Source organism: Anomaloglossus baeobatrachus, chromosome 1, assembly GCF_048569485.1.
Source record: "Anomaloglossus baeobatrachus isolate aAnoBae1 chromosome 1, aAnoBae1.hap1, whole genome shotgun sequence".
Lineage (NCBI taxonomy): Eukaryota > Metazoa > Chordata > Amphibia > Anura > Aromobatidae > Anomaloglossus > Anomaloglossus baeobatrachus.
In genome coordinates, this window is record NC_134353.1 from 702,367,442 (window position 1) to 702,385,376 (window position 17,935).

Here is a 17,935-nt window from a genome sequence, read left to right on the forward strand (position 1 = left end):
GGCTGGGACGGTGACTCCCCCCCCCATTGGAAAGTCCGGCCAGTCCTCTATAGGCACTAATGGAATGTCCAAGGCCGCGGTGAACGAGGGTAAATCCGCCGGAGACCGAAGAACATGCATTCGTCCCGCGTGCCGAACCTGCAGGCGGAAGGGGAACCCCCAGCTATATGGAAACTCGTATGAGCGGAGAATGTCCAGCAGAGGTTTAAGAGCTCTTCTCCTTTGTAAGGTAAAACGGGATAGATCTTGTAGAATCTGGATTTGGCTCCCCTCATACGATGGTGATACTCCACTGCGGAGCTTAAACAGAATGGCCTCCTTAATAACATAGCGGTGGACCCTACAGATCACATCCCGAGGTCGGTCGTTCTGGGCTGGTTTGGGGCCCAACGCTCTATGCGCTCTATCCAATTCCAGGGGTTGGCTTGATGGTTCACCCAGAATATTATTGAAGATCACTTGAAGGGTACCATGTAAGTCCTTGGACTCGACAGACTCAGGCAGGCCACGCACTCTGAGATTGTTTCTTCGGCCCCTATTTTCAGCATCATCCATTGCTTCAACCACGTATTGTATTTGGCGGGAGTGTTGTTCTAATAGTGCCCCGTGGGCCTGTGAAGTGTCCTCCATATTCTGAATTTTAGCTGCCTGCACTTGACTCTGGGTGTCCACTCTCTCCACCTCCCCCTTCAGGGCTGACAGCTCTGTGCGGTACGCCTGCTCCAGCCTAGTTATATATGCCTCCATATCTTCCCTGGTGGGTATAGCTGAGAAACGTGCCCGCATCTCATTAAGCTCTGTCAGAACTCCTGACTCTTGTGTTGTTGTTATGGCTGGGCCTGACCCTGCATGCTTGTCTGCATCTGGTAACTTTAGATTTATGTTGTGCTTCTCCCTGGGTACAGTCTCACTTCTGTCAGGGACCTGTAACTCATTTGCAGTGCAGTGTCCCCCCTCCTGAAATTCCTCACACTCCTGCATGTGTGTTATAAGAGACGACGTTACTTCCCCCTCCAGAGGCCTCCAGGCTTCAGGGCTACTGTTTGTATCAGCAGGCACTTCCCCCGTGCTTCTCACTCCGGGTTTCCCCTGTACCTGTAATCTTGGGCTGTCTGGCCTTATCTTCTGTATCTCCTCTTCACTCCAGGTGGTCTCTCCTCTCAGTCCCGTCAGCTGCTGAGCCTTTCCCTGCATCTCCATAGCTGCCATCTCACTGCTGCACGCTGAGCTCACCTCGTGTGTAGCCTTAGCAGCCATCTTGGGTGCCACCTGTGAAGCTTCTCTCTGCCCCGGCCTGGATAAAAAGTGCTTGATCCCTCTCTCCTCCGATTGTGAAGCTCTGCTGCTGCACCCCTGGGATCTCCCTCGTCTCCTCCGCTGCATAGCCTGTGTTACAGAGTCCTCAGTTGCGTGGATCATCAGTTATAAAGTCCAGTGGCAGGAGCTAAGACAAGTCACGTCCTCACTCCTTCATAGCCAGGACACGCCGGCGGCTCCCTTGTTAGGTAGGAGTCCAGGGTGAACGCTGCTGGGGTCCCGGGGTCTTTAGACATCTTTGGGGGCGGCTTCTTCCCCATTTCGGATCCTCCAAGCTGGTATAAAAGTGCTATTTATGATCCCGGGCGAAGGAGCTCAGGCCTCAGGCGTCCTGCCTCATGGAGTTCCAGACACGCCCCTTTATTCAACTTTTTATTTTGAAAAAGGTTTTTTTTAAACATGTTGTACAACAGAAAAGAAAAGAATAACACAGACATGAAGTTACATAGTTACATGAATAGATGTACCATTTCACAAGTATGCTTACAGATGGACTATATCATTAACACTCTAATTGTCAAATAGAAGGTGAAAGGTGCCCCCTGAAACCGGTCTAAATCCCAAGTATCAGTCACTCCAATCCTATATCCGACCCTACACCTGGTAGGTGTCCACAAGGGTATCCCAAAGAGACCATGTCACTGTGAACTTATCCATTGTATTATGGAGCTGGGCTGTGAGCTTTTCCATATTCCTGACATCTTTTATTCTGGCATATAGATCTGAGACAGAGGGCGGGGCTACCCTTCTCCAGAACAGTGAAATTAGACACTTGGCCGCAGTAAGGACATGGAGTAAAAGCTTTAGTTCAGGTTTGCTTAGAGACGATGGGAGGGCATTCAGCAAATACACTACCGGATCTCTGGTCACACTACCACCCACCAATCTGCCAATCAGGGACTCCACCTCCTCCCAGAAGCCATCGATGATCGGGCATGTCTAGAATATGTGGTATTGGGATGCTCCCCCAAGGCCACATCTCCAACACACGTCTGGATAGGTACGGTTAAATTTGTGAAGGAGTTCTGGTGTGTGGTACCATGTCATGAGGATCTTTACTTGGTTTTCCTTATAAAGAGTGCTAATTGAGGACCTAAATGTCCTAGCCCATATTACTGACCAGAGTGCATCTGAAAGGGGGCGTCCAACCCATCCCTCCCATCTCTTCATGTATGAATGCCTCAGTGCCTCCGGTGAGTCCCCGATTATCAGAATGTTATAAATGGCCGAGATCAGTCCCCTGGTCGAGGTCCTGCCAGAACAAAGGGTCTCAAATGCTGTGGGACGCCGCACCCCCGCCAGTCCCATAATGTCTGTGAAAAAATGTGATACCTGTTGATATGAGGAATATAGATGGAGGGGTAGGTTGTATTGATATCGTAAATTCGAAAATTGCTTCAATTTCAGCGTAACCGGGTTGACCACGTCCCGAAAACAGTAGAGGCCCGCCTTCGCCCACTGCCCCGTCACCTACGGATTCATGCCCTTTGTCAAGTGTGGCGTGAACAAGAAAGGGGTCAATAGGGAAGACTGTGAGGCCAACTGGAACTTCATTCTACACTGTCGCCACACCTCTCTCGTAAACGCCATCGGGGCTAAGAGGTCTCTGGAGGGGGTTTCACTAGGGTGTCCCCATATCAAAGAGCTAGGGTGGAAAGGTGCCATCCAAAGCTTCTCTATCTTCGTCCACTTGTTAAAAGCCGGCAGAGCCGTCCATGACGCCAGGCTGCGCAGGTGTGCGGCATAGTAATAAAGCTTAAGATTCAGACACGACAAGCCCCCCTTTGTACGTGGTGCATATAGTACTGAATCTGGGATGCGGTGCCTTCCTGAGTGCCATATAAATTGCAAGAGTTTTGATTGGACTTTTTTCAATACCCCCAGGGGAACCCGCACCGGGAGTGTTTCAAACAGATACAGAAATTTAGGGATAACTGACATTTTAATTGTAGCGATTTTACCCAAAAAAGAGATCTGTAATGATGACCATTTTTTCAGACTATTTTCCACTTCGCGTATCAGGGGCGGGAAATTGGCTTGATATACTGTTTTATAACTGGGGGTTATTTTGACTCCTATATATCGTAGGGAATCTGAACGCCAAGAGTACTTAAAATTTTGTTTGAGGGTCTGTAATTTTAGTTTCTGGGATGTTGAGCGGAAAGGCCTCTGTTTTGTCGGAGTTAAGTTTATAACCCGAGAGTCTAGCGTATTGAGTTAGTACTGCGTGTAAGTTTGGTAGGGAAATGACGGGATTAGTCAGGGACAACAGGACGTCGTCTGCAAATAGGGCCACTTTAAAGGATTTATCCCGCACCTTGACCCCCATAATGTCCGGATTGAGTCGAATATGTGCTGCCAGTGGTTCAATGCTTGGGACATATAGCAAAGGGGACAGACGACAGCCCTGCCTAGTTCCATTACGGATGGGCAGGGGATTTGAGTGTGCATGAGGGAGGCGAATTGTCGCCGCAGGGAGAGAATACAAGCCCCGCAGGGCTGAGACAAATGGTCCCGACAGGCCGAAGTGGCCCAACACAGAAAACATGAAGGACCAATCCGGCCTATCGAAAGCCTTCTCCGCGTCTAGTCCCAGAAGAAGTGCTTCCACTCCTTCCCTATTCACCACCTCCACCAGATCTAAGATCCTTCGGGTGTTGTCCCCCGCCTGTCGATAGCGAACAAAACCTACTTGGTCTTTATGGACCAGCTGTGGAAGCCAATTATTTAGGCGGTCCGCCAACAGTTTGGTGAATATTTTGAGATCAGAATTTAAGAGGCTGATAGGGCGATAGCTCGCACATTCCATGGGGTCCCTACCCGCTTTAGGGATAACGGTTATCTAAGAGTGTAAAAAAGTATTTGGGATGTCCTCACCCTTCATAAAAAGATTGAAAAGATGAGTCAAATGAGGTGACAGTTCTCCCAGGAAGGTTTTATAATATAGGTAAGTAAACCCATCCGGGCCCGGAGCTTTGTGGTTTGGGAGGTCTTTATTGGTCTGATGGATCTCGTCTGGGACTATTTCTCGGTTAAGATCCTCCAGAGCCTCCCGGGACAGTTTTGGAAGGTGACAGTCAGAACAACAATATTGAATGATTATTTGACTATCTGGGTGGGACATTGATAATGACGGAGGGATAGAGTACAAGGATGTGTAGTATGCGTGGAAGAGTTGTGCGATTTTTGTGGGATCATAATGAGGGGTGCCCAAAGTATCCTTTATGGCGCAGGGGGCGGAAGTTATCGTTTGGTCCCGAAGCCTTCTGGCCAGCATCGTATGTGGTTTATTGCCATACTCATAATACTTCTGGCGTGAGTAACGTAGGAGCTTTTCTATTTTCCCGTGTGATATCACTTTTAATTTAGTTCTAAGGTCTATTACCGCTTTCAGGCGAGTCTTAGAGGGGTGGGTGCGAAGGCGTTCCTCCGCTGATCGGAGGTCTATTTCACATTGATGATAAAGTTGCTGTGAGTCCTTTTTGAGCTTGGAAGAAATGGCTATGCACTCCCCTCTAATAACCGCCTTGTGGGCTTCCCATATCACTGGGAAAGATGGAGGGGTCTGAGAATTCTCCTCAAAGTAATTCTGTATAGCCTTACGGATAGATTCTCGAGAAGTAGGGTTGGCGAGTAGGGATTCATTTAATCTCCAGTGGGTTCTTTTTGAGGGAACATTTGTTAAATTAAGGTGTAGTAGTAACGGGGCATGGTCTGACCATGTGATACTGCCTATTTGTGCTTGTCGGAGTGTTCTAAGAGTGAGAACATTACCAAAGAAATAATCGATTCGGCTATGGGAATTATGAGGGTGTGAGAAGGTGTATTGTCTTGCTGTCGGGTTATCAATTCTCCACAGATCAAATAGTTGGTATTTATGGATCAATTTGCGAAATCCCGTAGACGGATTAGATTTACATGGGCTTGTGGAGTGTGAGGGTGCTAGCATTTTATCAGCTCTGTGTGAAAACACCATATTAAAGTCCCCCCCTATAATGTGAATGACCCCCCGGTCTGACGGGAGGCGTGAAAGGACCGAAGAAACAAATCTATTCTGATTAGAGTTTGGGGCATAGAGGTTACATAGGATTAATTTCATCCCATTCAGCGTGCCCTGGATGATCAGGTAACGACCCGAGGGATCTGCTTCCCACTTACTCACTTGAAGTGGGCAAGTGCGAGAAATTAGTATAGCCACCCCAGCTTTCTTTTTTGTATTTGTAGCCGAAAAGGATTGAGGAAACCAATGGCGGGCAAAGTTAAAAGAGCTTTTTTTCCGTGAAGTGTGTCTCTTGCAGAAACGCCACATCCGCCCGTGATTTTCGCATCTCCTGGAGAACCAGCCTCCTCTTAACATCAGAATTCAACCCCTTCACGTTAAGGCTCATCAACGTAGCCATCCCGGTGTCTTAATGTAAGCTAGTGTAGGGACTAGTGTTTGAGACTGTCGCTTGATGTGTATGGTAGATATACTCCCTGGGCCCTTCTGAAACAGAGCGCCTCTACTATAGTAAGTTGCATATCTGTGAGTACAACCAGAACAATAAAGAATAAACCAAAACATATCTATGTTCTACCAAAAAATAGAAACTCTTCAATTATGCGATAAGGGTATGGAATCAACCCCGACCGTCCACTACCCCACCAGCAGAGTCGACTTACTTTTATACAAAGTTAAGGGTATCTCACTAAATATAACCTGCACTATAAACCAAAGTGCAAATCAATTGGTACGACTCTGCAGAAGGGTGAGTGGCGGAACCTCACAAACCGGACTAGGGATCCAAACCCCCCCCCCGGGATTTTTTTTTTTTTTTTTTTAAAAGGGAGAAAGTCCCAGGAAAAAGGGAAGCAATATAAGCAGAACAGCTGACCCCCTGGAATTCCCATATGAGATCAAAATATGACTGTAAAATCACGGGAAAAAGCAATCAGGTAGGTCCTTCCGCTCTTGGGCCTCTAGGTCGCCGTTTACGTGCTGCTGTGGCTGGTTGCCAGGTCTGAGGAATCTGCTGTATCTGCTGGGGCAGAGTGCAATCTGGTAGATCCGGGACAGGAAGGTCAAATGCCCGGCAAAAGGACTCCAAGTCTGCAGGGGTCCGAAGGTTGGCCGGCGTCTCCCCTCGCCGTGCAGATAGGCTGAACGGGAACCCCCATCTGTAGAGGATATTATTGGCCTTTAGGGATGACAGTAATGGGCGGAGGGCCCTCCGCTGCTGTAATGTCAACCATGAGAGATCCTGAAACAGTTGAATCTTAGCATCTTGGTACATCGCTTGTTTTGGCGGTCGTGCTCTGAACATTATTTCCTCTTTAAGTTGGAAGTCCACGATGTGACAAATAATGTCTCTCGGGTTCCCTGTCAAATTTTTGGGGCGTAAAGCCCTGTGTGCTCTGTCCATAGGAATTGGGCTATCAGGAGGACGCTGGAGGAGGGAGTTAAATATGGTCTGCAGGATTTTTGTAACGTCCTCCTTTATTTGGGCCTCAGGAACACCTCTGACCCTTATATTGTGTCGTCTGCCTCTGTTGTCAAGATCTTCAATATGACGTTGTAACTCTCTTATGGCGTCTGCTTGGGAGGAGGTATGGAACTGGAGGCAGCGAATGGTTGTTCTAGCATCATTATGGTCGGTCTCCAGCTGGTTTATTCTTTTGGAGATAGAGACTACATCCCGTCGGACCGCCGCTATTTCAGACCTGCAGGTGTCTTTTACTTCAGAAATAAGTGCTTGGAAGTCCTTTTTTGTAGGAAGCTGACGGACAAATTCCCACCAATCCGCTGGGGGACATGGAGGCTGTGTGGGTGCAGCGATCAGGGTTTCCGGAGCTCCTTTCCTGGAAGCTTCTCTAGCAGGCGAGCTCAGGGGGGTCCTGGAGGTCCCTTTAAGCTGTGCCACAGGGGCTGGGCTCCCTGACCCTGTATTTCCAGATACGTTCTGGCTTCTTTGGGGTCTGGGAGTGAGAGACTCATTCTGCAATATTGGTGGTCCCAGTGGGGAGGACAGGGGGGCATCTTTAGGAGTTTCAGGGTCATCCCACACAGGCTGGGGAATTATAGCAGGCTGAAGGGCCTCACTCCTGGCCTCTCGAGCCTCCTTCTGTGCCTCTCCCCAGTCCCCCCCTCCGCCATCCATCATCCCGCCGTCGGAGCTCCCCCACTCCCCATTCCCGCATTACCAGGTCATGGCACCGGACTCCCCCTGCGAGTGTTCCACAGGAGCCGACGGGCTCCAACCGCCGCCGCTCTCCAAGATCTCCAGAGGGGGGAGGGGCGGCATCTCCACCATCTCCGTGTGTCCGCCGGAGCTCGTGTCTAGGGAGAACATGTACCTCCTGTCCGGTCCCGCAGTCCCCAGGCTCATGCTCCCGGCCGGCTCGCTGTAGTCCCGCTCCCGCTCGCAGGCAGGTGAGTCACCTCGCGTCTTCTCCGCCGCCGCCATCTTGACCACGAGGCTGGCTCCCCTTCTGCCGGCGTCCGCGGGATCTCCGGCTCTTCCTCCATCTGTGCCTTCGGTCTCTTCGGGCTCCACACCCCTCCCTCCGTCTGCGACGTGGACCGGCTCTCCATGTCCGCTGCCTCCCATAACTCCTGGTGCTGCCGTCGTCTGTGGAAGCAGGTGATATGGCGCTCCAGCCGTCCTGGCGTCCTCCTGGTCCTGCTCCCCTGGCAGCTCTTTCGTTAGGAAGGAGTCCATGGTGAGCGGTGCTGGGGCTCCTGGATCTCTGGTGGTCTTAAGGGGCTTCCTTTTCCCCATCCTGGGCACTTTAAGCTTATATAAATGGGCTTATTTTTCTCCCGGGCAGAGGAGCTCAACCCTCAGGCGTCCTACTCCATGAAGCTCCGGCCACGCCCCCCGGGTAGGTTTATTTTAACAGAGAATATCCAAAATAAAATCCAGAAAATCACATTGTATAAATTATATAAATTTTATTTGCATTTTGCAGAGCGAAATAAGTAATCCCCCTACCAAGAGTTCTGGCTCTTTATTTGACAGCTGTCTTTAGTGCAGGTAACCAGTTGATTAGGAGTGTCTAACTGGTCTGTAGGAGCCAGAACTCTTAATGATTGGTAGGGGATCAAATACTTATTTCTCTTTGCAAAATGCAAATTTTATACAATGATTTTCTAGATTTTATTTTGGATATTTCATCTCTCTTGGTTAAATTTTTTAATTTACCGTTAAAATGATACACTGTTCATGTCTTCATCAGCGGGCAAACTTACAAAATCTACAAGGGATCAAATACTTATTTCCTCCACTGTATATAAATATTGGTAAAAGCCATGTTAGTAACGTGGATTGGAGAAAATAATCTCAGGTGAGGTTTGTCTGGACCAGAAAACTACGATACGCACCTCCAACTGTTTTTCCAGTGTGTGTTTTATTATGCAAGGTGAAGATGAGCAGATTTTTTTTATTTATGGTGTTTATTATTTTTCACCCTTCTATCTGAAAGACCATTGTCTGGCATTTTCTGTTGTTGAGGTCCGGGCCTGACTTCTGGCATGGTCTAGTGCAGTGTCCATCTGATTAAGCTGTTTTTGGTGCTACAGGGATCGGCTGATATCAGCAGCTTCTTTTCTGTGTGCTCGATGATACGAGAGAGTCACACCACAGCTAGAACAATGTCCTGAACGTGGCCCCAACTGTAGGAATTTGGGGTCATAAAAATATGCTCATTATTTCAGCTAAGAGAACTACGAGGCTGTGTGAGGCTTCTACAGTTAATACTGCTCTGACATTTTAACATTAATGAGAAACATTTTAGAGGGTCAAAAACTGATTTTATGCAGAATCTCCTCTAATTATCTTTACTTTCCTTCCATACCAAACCTTACAATAAAAAGGTACATTTGTGCAGAATTGTATATGGTTGAAATCCCAGAAACTGGATGATTTTTAGAGCATTTTGATTGCTTATTTTTGTCCTTTCAAACTCCTGGCACAGATTCAAAATCACACGGCTTCATTCACAAGAGTGGGTTTTTGGATTGGGAGGTTTGGATTAGTGTGGCTGTTGGTCGAAAGTTGTTTGCGTAGCGTAGAGAACGGGTAGGGTGATAGGCAGTGCTAACGGTGGAAATGTAGTTGTGTGCCGCACGGTGGAGAGCTTTGTGGGTGACTACAAGCAATGTAAATTTAATCCTGGAATGTATGGGCAGCCAGTGCAATGTCTGGCACAGAGGAGAAGCGTCCAAATAACGATTAGCCAGATAGGTGATCCTGGCTGCAGCATTAAGGATGGACTGGAGAGGGGAAAGTCTAGTGAGGGACAAGGCCAATTAATGGAGAATTGTAGTAATCAACGTGGGAGTAGATCAGGGCCACAGTGAAGGTTTTTGTTTCCATGGTGAGAAAGGGGCAGATTCTAGAGATGTTGTTCAGGTGCAGGCGACAAGAGCAGGCGAGAGATTGTTCTGCTTGACACTGATGTCTCCTTCACCTCCTATATACAATCAGATTTAGGGAGGTTAGTAGACAGAGGGAGTAGAAGTTCAGTTTTGGAAAGGTTCCGTTTCAGATAGAAAGTAGACATGATGTTTGAAACTGTAGAGAGACAGTCACTGGTGTTCTGTAGTACAGGGTAGTACAGGGTCAGGTCAGGGGATGAAGTGTATAGTTGTGTGTCATCAGCATAAAAATGCTACTGGACACCACATTTGCTGATGGTCTATCCAACTGGAGCAGTGTAGAGCCAGCAAATGATACACTACAAGAGCGGTCAGAAAGATAGGACAAGAACAAGGAGGAAGCTGTGTCCTTTCGCTCAATTTGAGTGGCGCATAGGGAGTAGGAGATGGTGGTCAACAGTGTCGAAAGCTGCTAAGAGGTCAAGAAGAATAAGCAGAGAGTAGTCAACATTACGTTTTGCTGTCAAAAGGTCATTGTCACTTTGAGGGCAGTTTCGGTAGAATGTAAGGGGAGGAAGCCAGACTGTAACAGGTATAGAAGAGTGAGTGGAGAAGTAGGTAATGGAAGCCAGACTGTATTGGGTATAGAAGAGAGTGAGTGGAGAAGTAACTGGTGAAGCGGGAGTAGACTACGTGCTCCAAGAGTTTAGAGATGAAGGGGAGATTGGAAACTGATCTGTAGTTAATTGTGCAGGATGGGTCAAAAGAAGGTTTTGGGTTTTTTTTTCTTTCCTTTAAATAATGGAGTAGAGTGTTTTTGAAGGAGGAGGGAAAGCTACCAGAAGAGGGCGATATTGAAGAATTGAGTTAGGTGAGTAGTGATGACCAAAGCGAGAAACTGGAGTAGGTGTGAGAGAAAGGGGTCAGAGATGCAAGTGGTAGCACAAGAATGGAGGGGGCCTGGAGACTTCTTCTGTGAAATGATCTAACTATATCTATTGGAGATGGCATCCTTTAGGATGATAGCATTATCTGACTTGGCTCTGTCATATTAGACTTCCATGTACATTCATTAGCTTTATGGTATTTTTTTACACTTTATCTGGTTCTGTATTCAGTGCAACATCGGTAGCATTATGTTTGCAGGAGCACAAGTCACATATACATATTTATATGTACTTTTCTTTACTTGACAGGGCTTATGAAGACCCCCTGGAGTCAGAACTGATTGAAGAGAGAATTCCCTACCTTCACAGTGGCTATGCTGCCCCGCTGGCTCAGCCTGAGAGGGGAAGCCTGGCCAGCATAGACCGATTAGGAAAACGTTCACCTTCCATCGACAGCATTCGCAAAGATCCTCGATGGAGAGACCCTGATCTTCCGGAGGTCATTGCAATGCTCAATCATCCAATTGACCCAGTCAAGTCCAATGCAGCGGCTTATCTGCAGCACTTGTGTTATGAAAATGATAAAATAAAGAAAGAGGTAAGACATCTGAAAGGCATTCCCATTCTCGTGGGTTTATTAGACCACCCAAAGCCTGAAGTCCACAGAAAAGCCTGCGGAGCCCTCCGTAACATTTCATATGGAAAAGATAATGAAAACAAAGTGTCAATTAAGAATTGTGATGGGATTCCTGCTTTAATTCGACTGCTGAGGAAGACCAACGACATGGAAGTGCGAGAGCTGATAACGGGTACGTGGAATGTTTTTTTTTCTTAAACTAAAGAAAAGGGTTGTTTTTTTTTTTATCCTCAAATTTCTGACCTAAAATGTTTTTCTAGCATACTTCAGTAACCATCTTATTAATATCATTAACCATGTGCATGATGAAATCTTTCTAAAGCCCCCACCCATCCCATACACAAACTAGCAATTAACAGGTTTGACCAACAGTCTAATGTGGACAGATTGTTGGCACATGTATGAATAAAGTCTCTCGGATGTCATGAAATAAGCCACCGCCAGAGAGATGTGGCAGTGACTGTCAGTAGAGCGAGGGCTCCTGTGTACGGAGAGACTGGTGAGATAGCTGCCAGCATAACCATCATTCCACTGATGGCCATCTAAGATGCATATGTGGCTTAAGCTTCAATTTAGTGCATGCTTCATTTCACCAAGAATTGCGAATGTATACCACATTAAGAGATGCTTGAGGTGTGTACGATATAAGCAATTGGACCTACTTTCTAAATGTAACAAGACTCCAGCATTTTTAGCGACTTTTTTTCCCCAAGTATGATGTGAAAAATACATACCGAAACTTCCTAATATAATGCTTCTAGACCAGACCAGCTGCATTTGAATCCAGGCTCTAGAGGGTTAAGTTTTTTTACTTCACTGCTCGGGTATATTCTCATTAGAAGGACTGGTTAAGCTTGAGGGTTATATGCGGCACATTCTATGCACCACAGAGCTGTAAGCACTCATGGCCTCTATAAGGTGTCCTGTACAGTGCAGCATCAGCCCATATTCACTTCTCATGACTTTGGCACTAATGTAAAAATACTGAGTGCAGATTACAGTGAAATCCTCCTATAATTGAAAGGTGGACATCATTCTGTGCTTCCCAGGCACTCCTGGTTTTGGCATACACATACTGATCAAAAATACTGATATGTAAATGAGACCTTAGTTTGTCACCCAACACTGATTATCGCAGTGCTGCATTGCAACATCACATCTAATGCATTCATATGGTGTCGCTTTGTCACTGTGACAAGGCAAACAGTCGATTTGATACAACTTGGTAGTTTTATTTTACAGCAAAATCAGAGCTCTAAAATAGTTGACTGATAGCAAGCGTAAGATAAGTTGGTGCATTGGAGGGGGACTGTCGCTTCTGCCCTGGCTCCTTCGCCTTCCTCTGTTGCCTGTATCCGCCTTCTGTTTTAAAGTGTGCACTGTCCTAGCAACGGAAAATTTGTTCTACCAGCAGTCCTCAGTAAAATGGCGCTGGTGGTGCCTGCATATGCAGATTGACTTCCCAGCAGTCTTCACTAAAATAGTGCCAGTAGCTGCACATGAGCAGATTTAGATCTATGCTCAATGACCAGTTAAAATCTAAATCTGCACATGTGCCATCGCTGGTGTCATTGTATAAAAGACCACCGAGAGATCAATCTGTGCAAGTTCTGTTCATGGTGAGGATAGTGCCGGCACAAACTTTAAAATAAAAGTCAGATACAGACACCAGAGTCAGGCAGAAGGTCCAGTGCCGGAAAACCCTACCCACATTCCCGTCACATTGCACTGAAAATATTAAACCAACTTCAAATGCTGATTAAACAACAACCGGGATGCAGACTCTTAACTAAGGCTGAGCACACATGGCAAATAAAACTGAGTGAGTGGAATGTGAGTAAAAAATCGTTTCCCACCCGGACCTAAGTTACTCTGAGGCAGCTCCCATGAGTGATTTTATCTCAAGTCAGTCGCAGCATGCTGCGTGTGGAATCCGATCTGTAATCACTCGCACCCATACAAGTCTATGGGAGCGAGAGAAACATCGCATTACACCAGTGTCATGCGAGTGCAGTGCGAGAATCACATTAACTTAATCCCTCCATCTCCTCTGCAGCGCCCACTCTGTCCTCCGCGGCTGTGCTGGGATCGCAGGATTGCATCACAGTGACATGAGTCGTGAGACACGTACACTCCAGCATAGCGGTGAGCCGAGTGTCATGCGATTGACTCACATTAATGATTGTGTGGCCCCACCTAAAGATATGAATTTATCCCCATACCAACATCTGTCGTACATGTATGACACAAGTCGGTAGCAGTAGTATGGAGAGGGTTCATGGGGTGAGCTCATCCATACACTGCAAGTAAGGCATTTGTGTTAGATAGGATCTGCCTGTAACGACTGCATCCGTCCGCTGTTATTAACCTGTTAAATGCCACTGTCAAAACTCTGACAGGAGCATTAACCGCATTCCAGCATGGGGGCGCATCTAATAATGTGTTTGCGGAGCGACAATGTGTCGCTATGACCTCTTGGGGTCTGTTGAAGACCTCCATGCTTGTTGTTAGGGAGTTCCCTTGAAACCATGCTCGTGGCCGTGCTTCAAAGGAGAAAAAGATTTTTACTATATACATAAATACTGTGGTTTTGCTGTCTATAGTACCAGACGACAACAGGTTTAAGTCGCCGAAGGGGACTATTATTAATGTAAACAAAAAAAAACAAAACCTTTTCTAAAATATGAAAAAAAGACATAAGTACCCCCCTTTTCTTCCATTAAAAATAGGTCATTAAAAAAAATTAACCGCGTTTGGTATTAGTGTTCAGAAAAATCTGATTTATCATAATCTAGAAATAACAATCTGGAAACCCAGTAAAAAGGGAAAAATAGACAAACTTGCATTATTTGTTTTTGGAAGCTGCCATACCCCAAAAAGACACTATAGCAAAATGTCATATCTTTCCCAACGTTGTAAAAATATTGACTTACTCGCAAAACTCAGCCATCACACCGCTCCAGGGCCTGAAAAATGGTTAAAGTTCAGATATATATTATTATTTTTTTTTTCAACCACTAAAATTGGACAAGTTTAGTATCACAGCAATCGTATTAATAGGGAGAATTATATTGTGTGGTTATTTTTACCGCACAGTATACGCCGTTAAAACAATTTCCATGCCTTAACTTGAACATGCAAAGTCGTAATGACTGGTTCTCTTTAAAGGTAGGGTGTTGCGTTTTTTTTTATTCATAATAGTGATTATGAAATTATTTTTAATACAAAATTAAACTGTTTATTTAGTTTTTATTTAATTCTAGCTGTACTGAAGCACGGGAGGCTGCTATCATGGATTTGGTGTTTGTAACAACAGCTACTCTCCTTCTTTATGGCAGCCACTGTGCATAAGAGACAGTTGTCGGACTCTGACCCCATACTGTAACTTAGAGAAGGCGTCTGCTGTGAAATCGACGCGCCCCTTGGGCTGTCCAGATCACAGCAGAGGGAGGAGTTCAGCGCCATCTTTGTGAAGCTCACAGCGTATGCTGTGTGCTCCACTTTACCCCTGTCACCCGCCGGGATGGTTGGGGTGAGTACCGGCGCTGGCCAATCACCGTAACTGATCCTGCCGCACCCACCTCGCTCTCTGCCGTGCAGCCCCCCAACCCCCCCACACTGCTTACCTCGGGCCTCTGCTGCTCATACGGTGACCGCTCACAGGACAGGCTGCCGGGGGCGCAGGTCTGAGGTGAGTGCATGTGGCTGGGAGCGGTGAGTGCGGCGTGACATCGGTAGTGCAGTGCCGCTCAGGCTGCAGATCACCCCTCCTCGCCGCATGTCACCTCGGACCTCCAATCCCAGCCGGCAGTGCAGTATATGGGGGCATAGGGAAACAGTACGGTGCGGGTTACAGTGGAGCACTATGCAGCTGGCCTTAGTGACACTTTAGATATATTAGGATCACTCTGTGGCCACCAACAAAATGGCTCCGCACTGTGTCCCTACATTTCATTCTCTCTTATCCTTTTGGAAACACCAGACTGGGAGGGGGCGGTGACATCACACACAGGAGAGCGGATTCTGCCCCTTTTACTGCAGCTGTAATCCAGCCTAGCTCTACAGTAGGATTTCAGCAGCTGCTCCCCCTAGTGTTTTAAGAGTGTGAATAAGCTTTTACAAAGACATTCATTTTAGAATCAAAAGCCCAATAGAATCTGGTGTTTTGCATTCCAGCGGTGTACACAGAACCTAATAAAGCTATGTTTGAGATCTTAGGGTTTGCTCCCAAAGGGAATCTGTCACCAGGTTTTTGCTCCCCCTTCTGACAGCAGCACAATGTAGAGCCAGAGACCCTGATTCCAGTCATGTATCACTTACTGAGCTGTTTGCTGCCAGGGTGTCACGGTGGCTCAGTGGTTAGCACTGCAGTCTTGCAGCGCTGTGGTCCTGGGTTCAAATCCCACCAAGGAGACGATCTGCAAGGAGTTTGTATGTTCTCCCCGAGTTTGCCTGGGTTTCCTCCAGGTACTCTGGTTTCCTCCCACACTCCAAAAACATACAGATAGGGAATTTAGATAGTGAGCCCCAATGGGGACAGTGTTGCCAATGTATGTAAAGTGCTGTGGAATTAATAGCGCTCTATAAATGAATAAAATTATTATTATTATTATTATTATTATTATTATTATTATTATTATTATTATTATTATGTTGATAGATCTGCAGCAGAGAAAACAGTGATTCTATCAGTTATACAGAGCTCATGAATATGCTGGACTACCTGGCAGTACGCCAAGTAGTCCTCTAATGGTAGTCTACTGCTGGTAGTGGTTTTATCAAAACCACAGTAAGGAGTCCAATAAGTGACACACCGCTGGAGTTAGTATCTCTGACCCCACAATATGCTGCTTCCAGATTAGATGGCAAAAACCTGCTGACTGCTTCCATTTTAGTTTGTGTGCGTACACTGAGTTTTTTTGTTGTTGCAGATTTGGTGCAGTTATCGTGCACACTGTTGCCCAATTCTGCATGCCTATCCTTATGCCAGCAAAGTCTGAGAATTCTGAATTGCTGTGCAGATTTTGCAGTTTTGTGTGTGGAAAAAAAATCTTAAGCATGTCAATTGTTTTTGCGTCTTTCTTTTCCTTTTCCCCTTCCAAGCGTTGGGTTTGGTTTTGTTTTTTTTTTGTTTATTTTGCTGCCACAAGGTGTTTTTTTAGTGCAGATAGTTCCTGCCTGTGATTATGATTTCCTCTATATCCAGCCTGTGCCTGGACATCATAGAAGAGTGTGGATTTTTTTTTTCTCGACCTATATACAATACTGTGGTTTTGTGGTATATAAAACCTTGAATAAAAACAATGGGCAAATATCTTGTATTGCTGTATATGGTTCAAAAGCTAACAGAAGATCGCAGGTACAAGTCCCCGAAAGGAACTAAAGTCAAGAAAAAACATTTTTAAAATAGAATTTTTAATCCCCTCTCAACCCCCCTTTTCAACAGTTAACCATAAAAAAGTAAAACAAAACAAAAAAATATTGTCCAGTCTATCTCAATATAAAATTATTTTGCCCGACTTACAAAAACTGAACAGAAAAAAGCCCTCCAAATTCCAAAGGTAATGTTTTTTGGTTGCCTCAACTCCACGTAAGAATGCAATAAGAAGTGATAAAGCGCTATATACGCCCTGAAATAGAATCCATAAACAAATCGGGACACCATGGAGAAAACAAGCCCTCAGTCCGCTCCATTGACCAGAAAATTAAAAATCTTATGGGTTTTAGAAAATGTTAACCAAAAAAAAAAAGCAATGAATCTCTGGGGGGGGGGATATGATCACTTTAAATTAAAATGCAAGGTTGGTATTGTCGTGATTGTACTGACCCTTATGGCTTTGTGAGTGGAAAATAAAAAGGCATGGTTCTCGTAAGTAAAGGAGGGAAAAAATAAAAGCGCAAAAAGAAAAGTTGCTTTGTCCTTTTAAAGGGTTAAAGACAATTTTTTTTTTTTTTTTTTTTTTTTCCCTCATGCGTTTTTATTTAACCCTTCACATGGAAACCTATAGATATTCTGAGGAATTGCTTGCACTACCAATTTGCAGCACTTATCCTTCCAAGCTGTAGGAAAAAAACGAAAGAGGATCCCAGCAAGAAAGAGAATCTTCCAAATTAGAAGCCTTTGTCCTTCTTTGTTCCCCTGTTGACGAGAATGTCTTGCTGAATCCACAAACCTAAATGCAGACTGATTACTTGATGTTTTTTATTTGGACACATGCTGAAGATGGCTTCTGCAAGATGAAGAATTTAGTGATCCGTGTGACCGGCCATATCATTCTTTGGCATGGTCCTAGTATCAGTACTCTCCGAATGGCTGCCCCTGAACACGTCCAGATATCTGGCAAGCTTCTGACATCCCTGGCTTGTCTTTATATGCTAAAATGAAAACACCAGTCTGTAATTTCTTAGGGAGGGCCCGGGAGACTGGGTGAAAAATGGCAAGCATTCCTCCCAGACACTTAAGAAAACAAACAATGCTCGGCCTTTTCCTCTTTTTAGCATTGTTGCATTCTTCCGTATGTTATTTTGAAGCTCCCTGTCCCACCCCGTGGTTGTGGACACTCTTGGCCGGAAACGGGCAAGTCTTAGTTCTGAAGAGACTGCCAAACATGAGACCCTACACTTACACTAATGTGTATTTTATAGATTTTACGTCCATCTACATAGAGATGTCACATTGTAAATGATGTTAGTAAGAGTTTACACTGAATTGGCCCCATTTATCAAAGCTAATCTGCC

At 45.7% G+C, this 17,935-nt stretch overlaps 1 protein-coding gene across 6 annotated transcripts in view; it reads left to right on the forward strand.

Annotated features, from left to right (window-relative positions):
* ARVCF (ARVCF delta catenin family member) overlaps positions 1-17,935 on the forward strand; it is a 330,276-nt gene that overhangs the window by 222,786 nt on the left and 89,555 nt on the right. For all 6 annotated transcript variants that reach the window (XM_075320975.1, XM_075320971.1, XM_075320997.1 and 3 more), the window contains one exon: positions 10,870-11,369. In XM_075320975.1, coding sequence (XP_075177090.1) covers positions 10,870-11,369 — 500 coding nt within the window. The remainder of the gene's footprint in view (positions 1-10,869; positions 11,370-17,935) is intronic.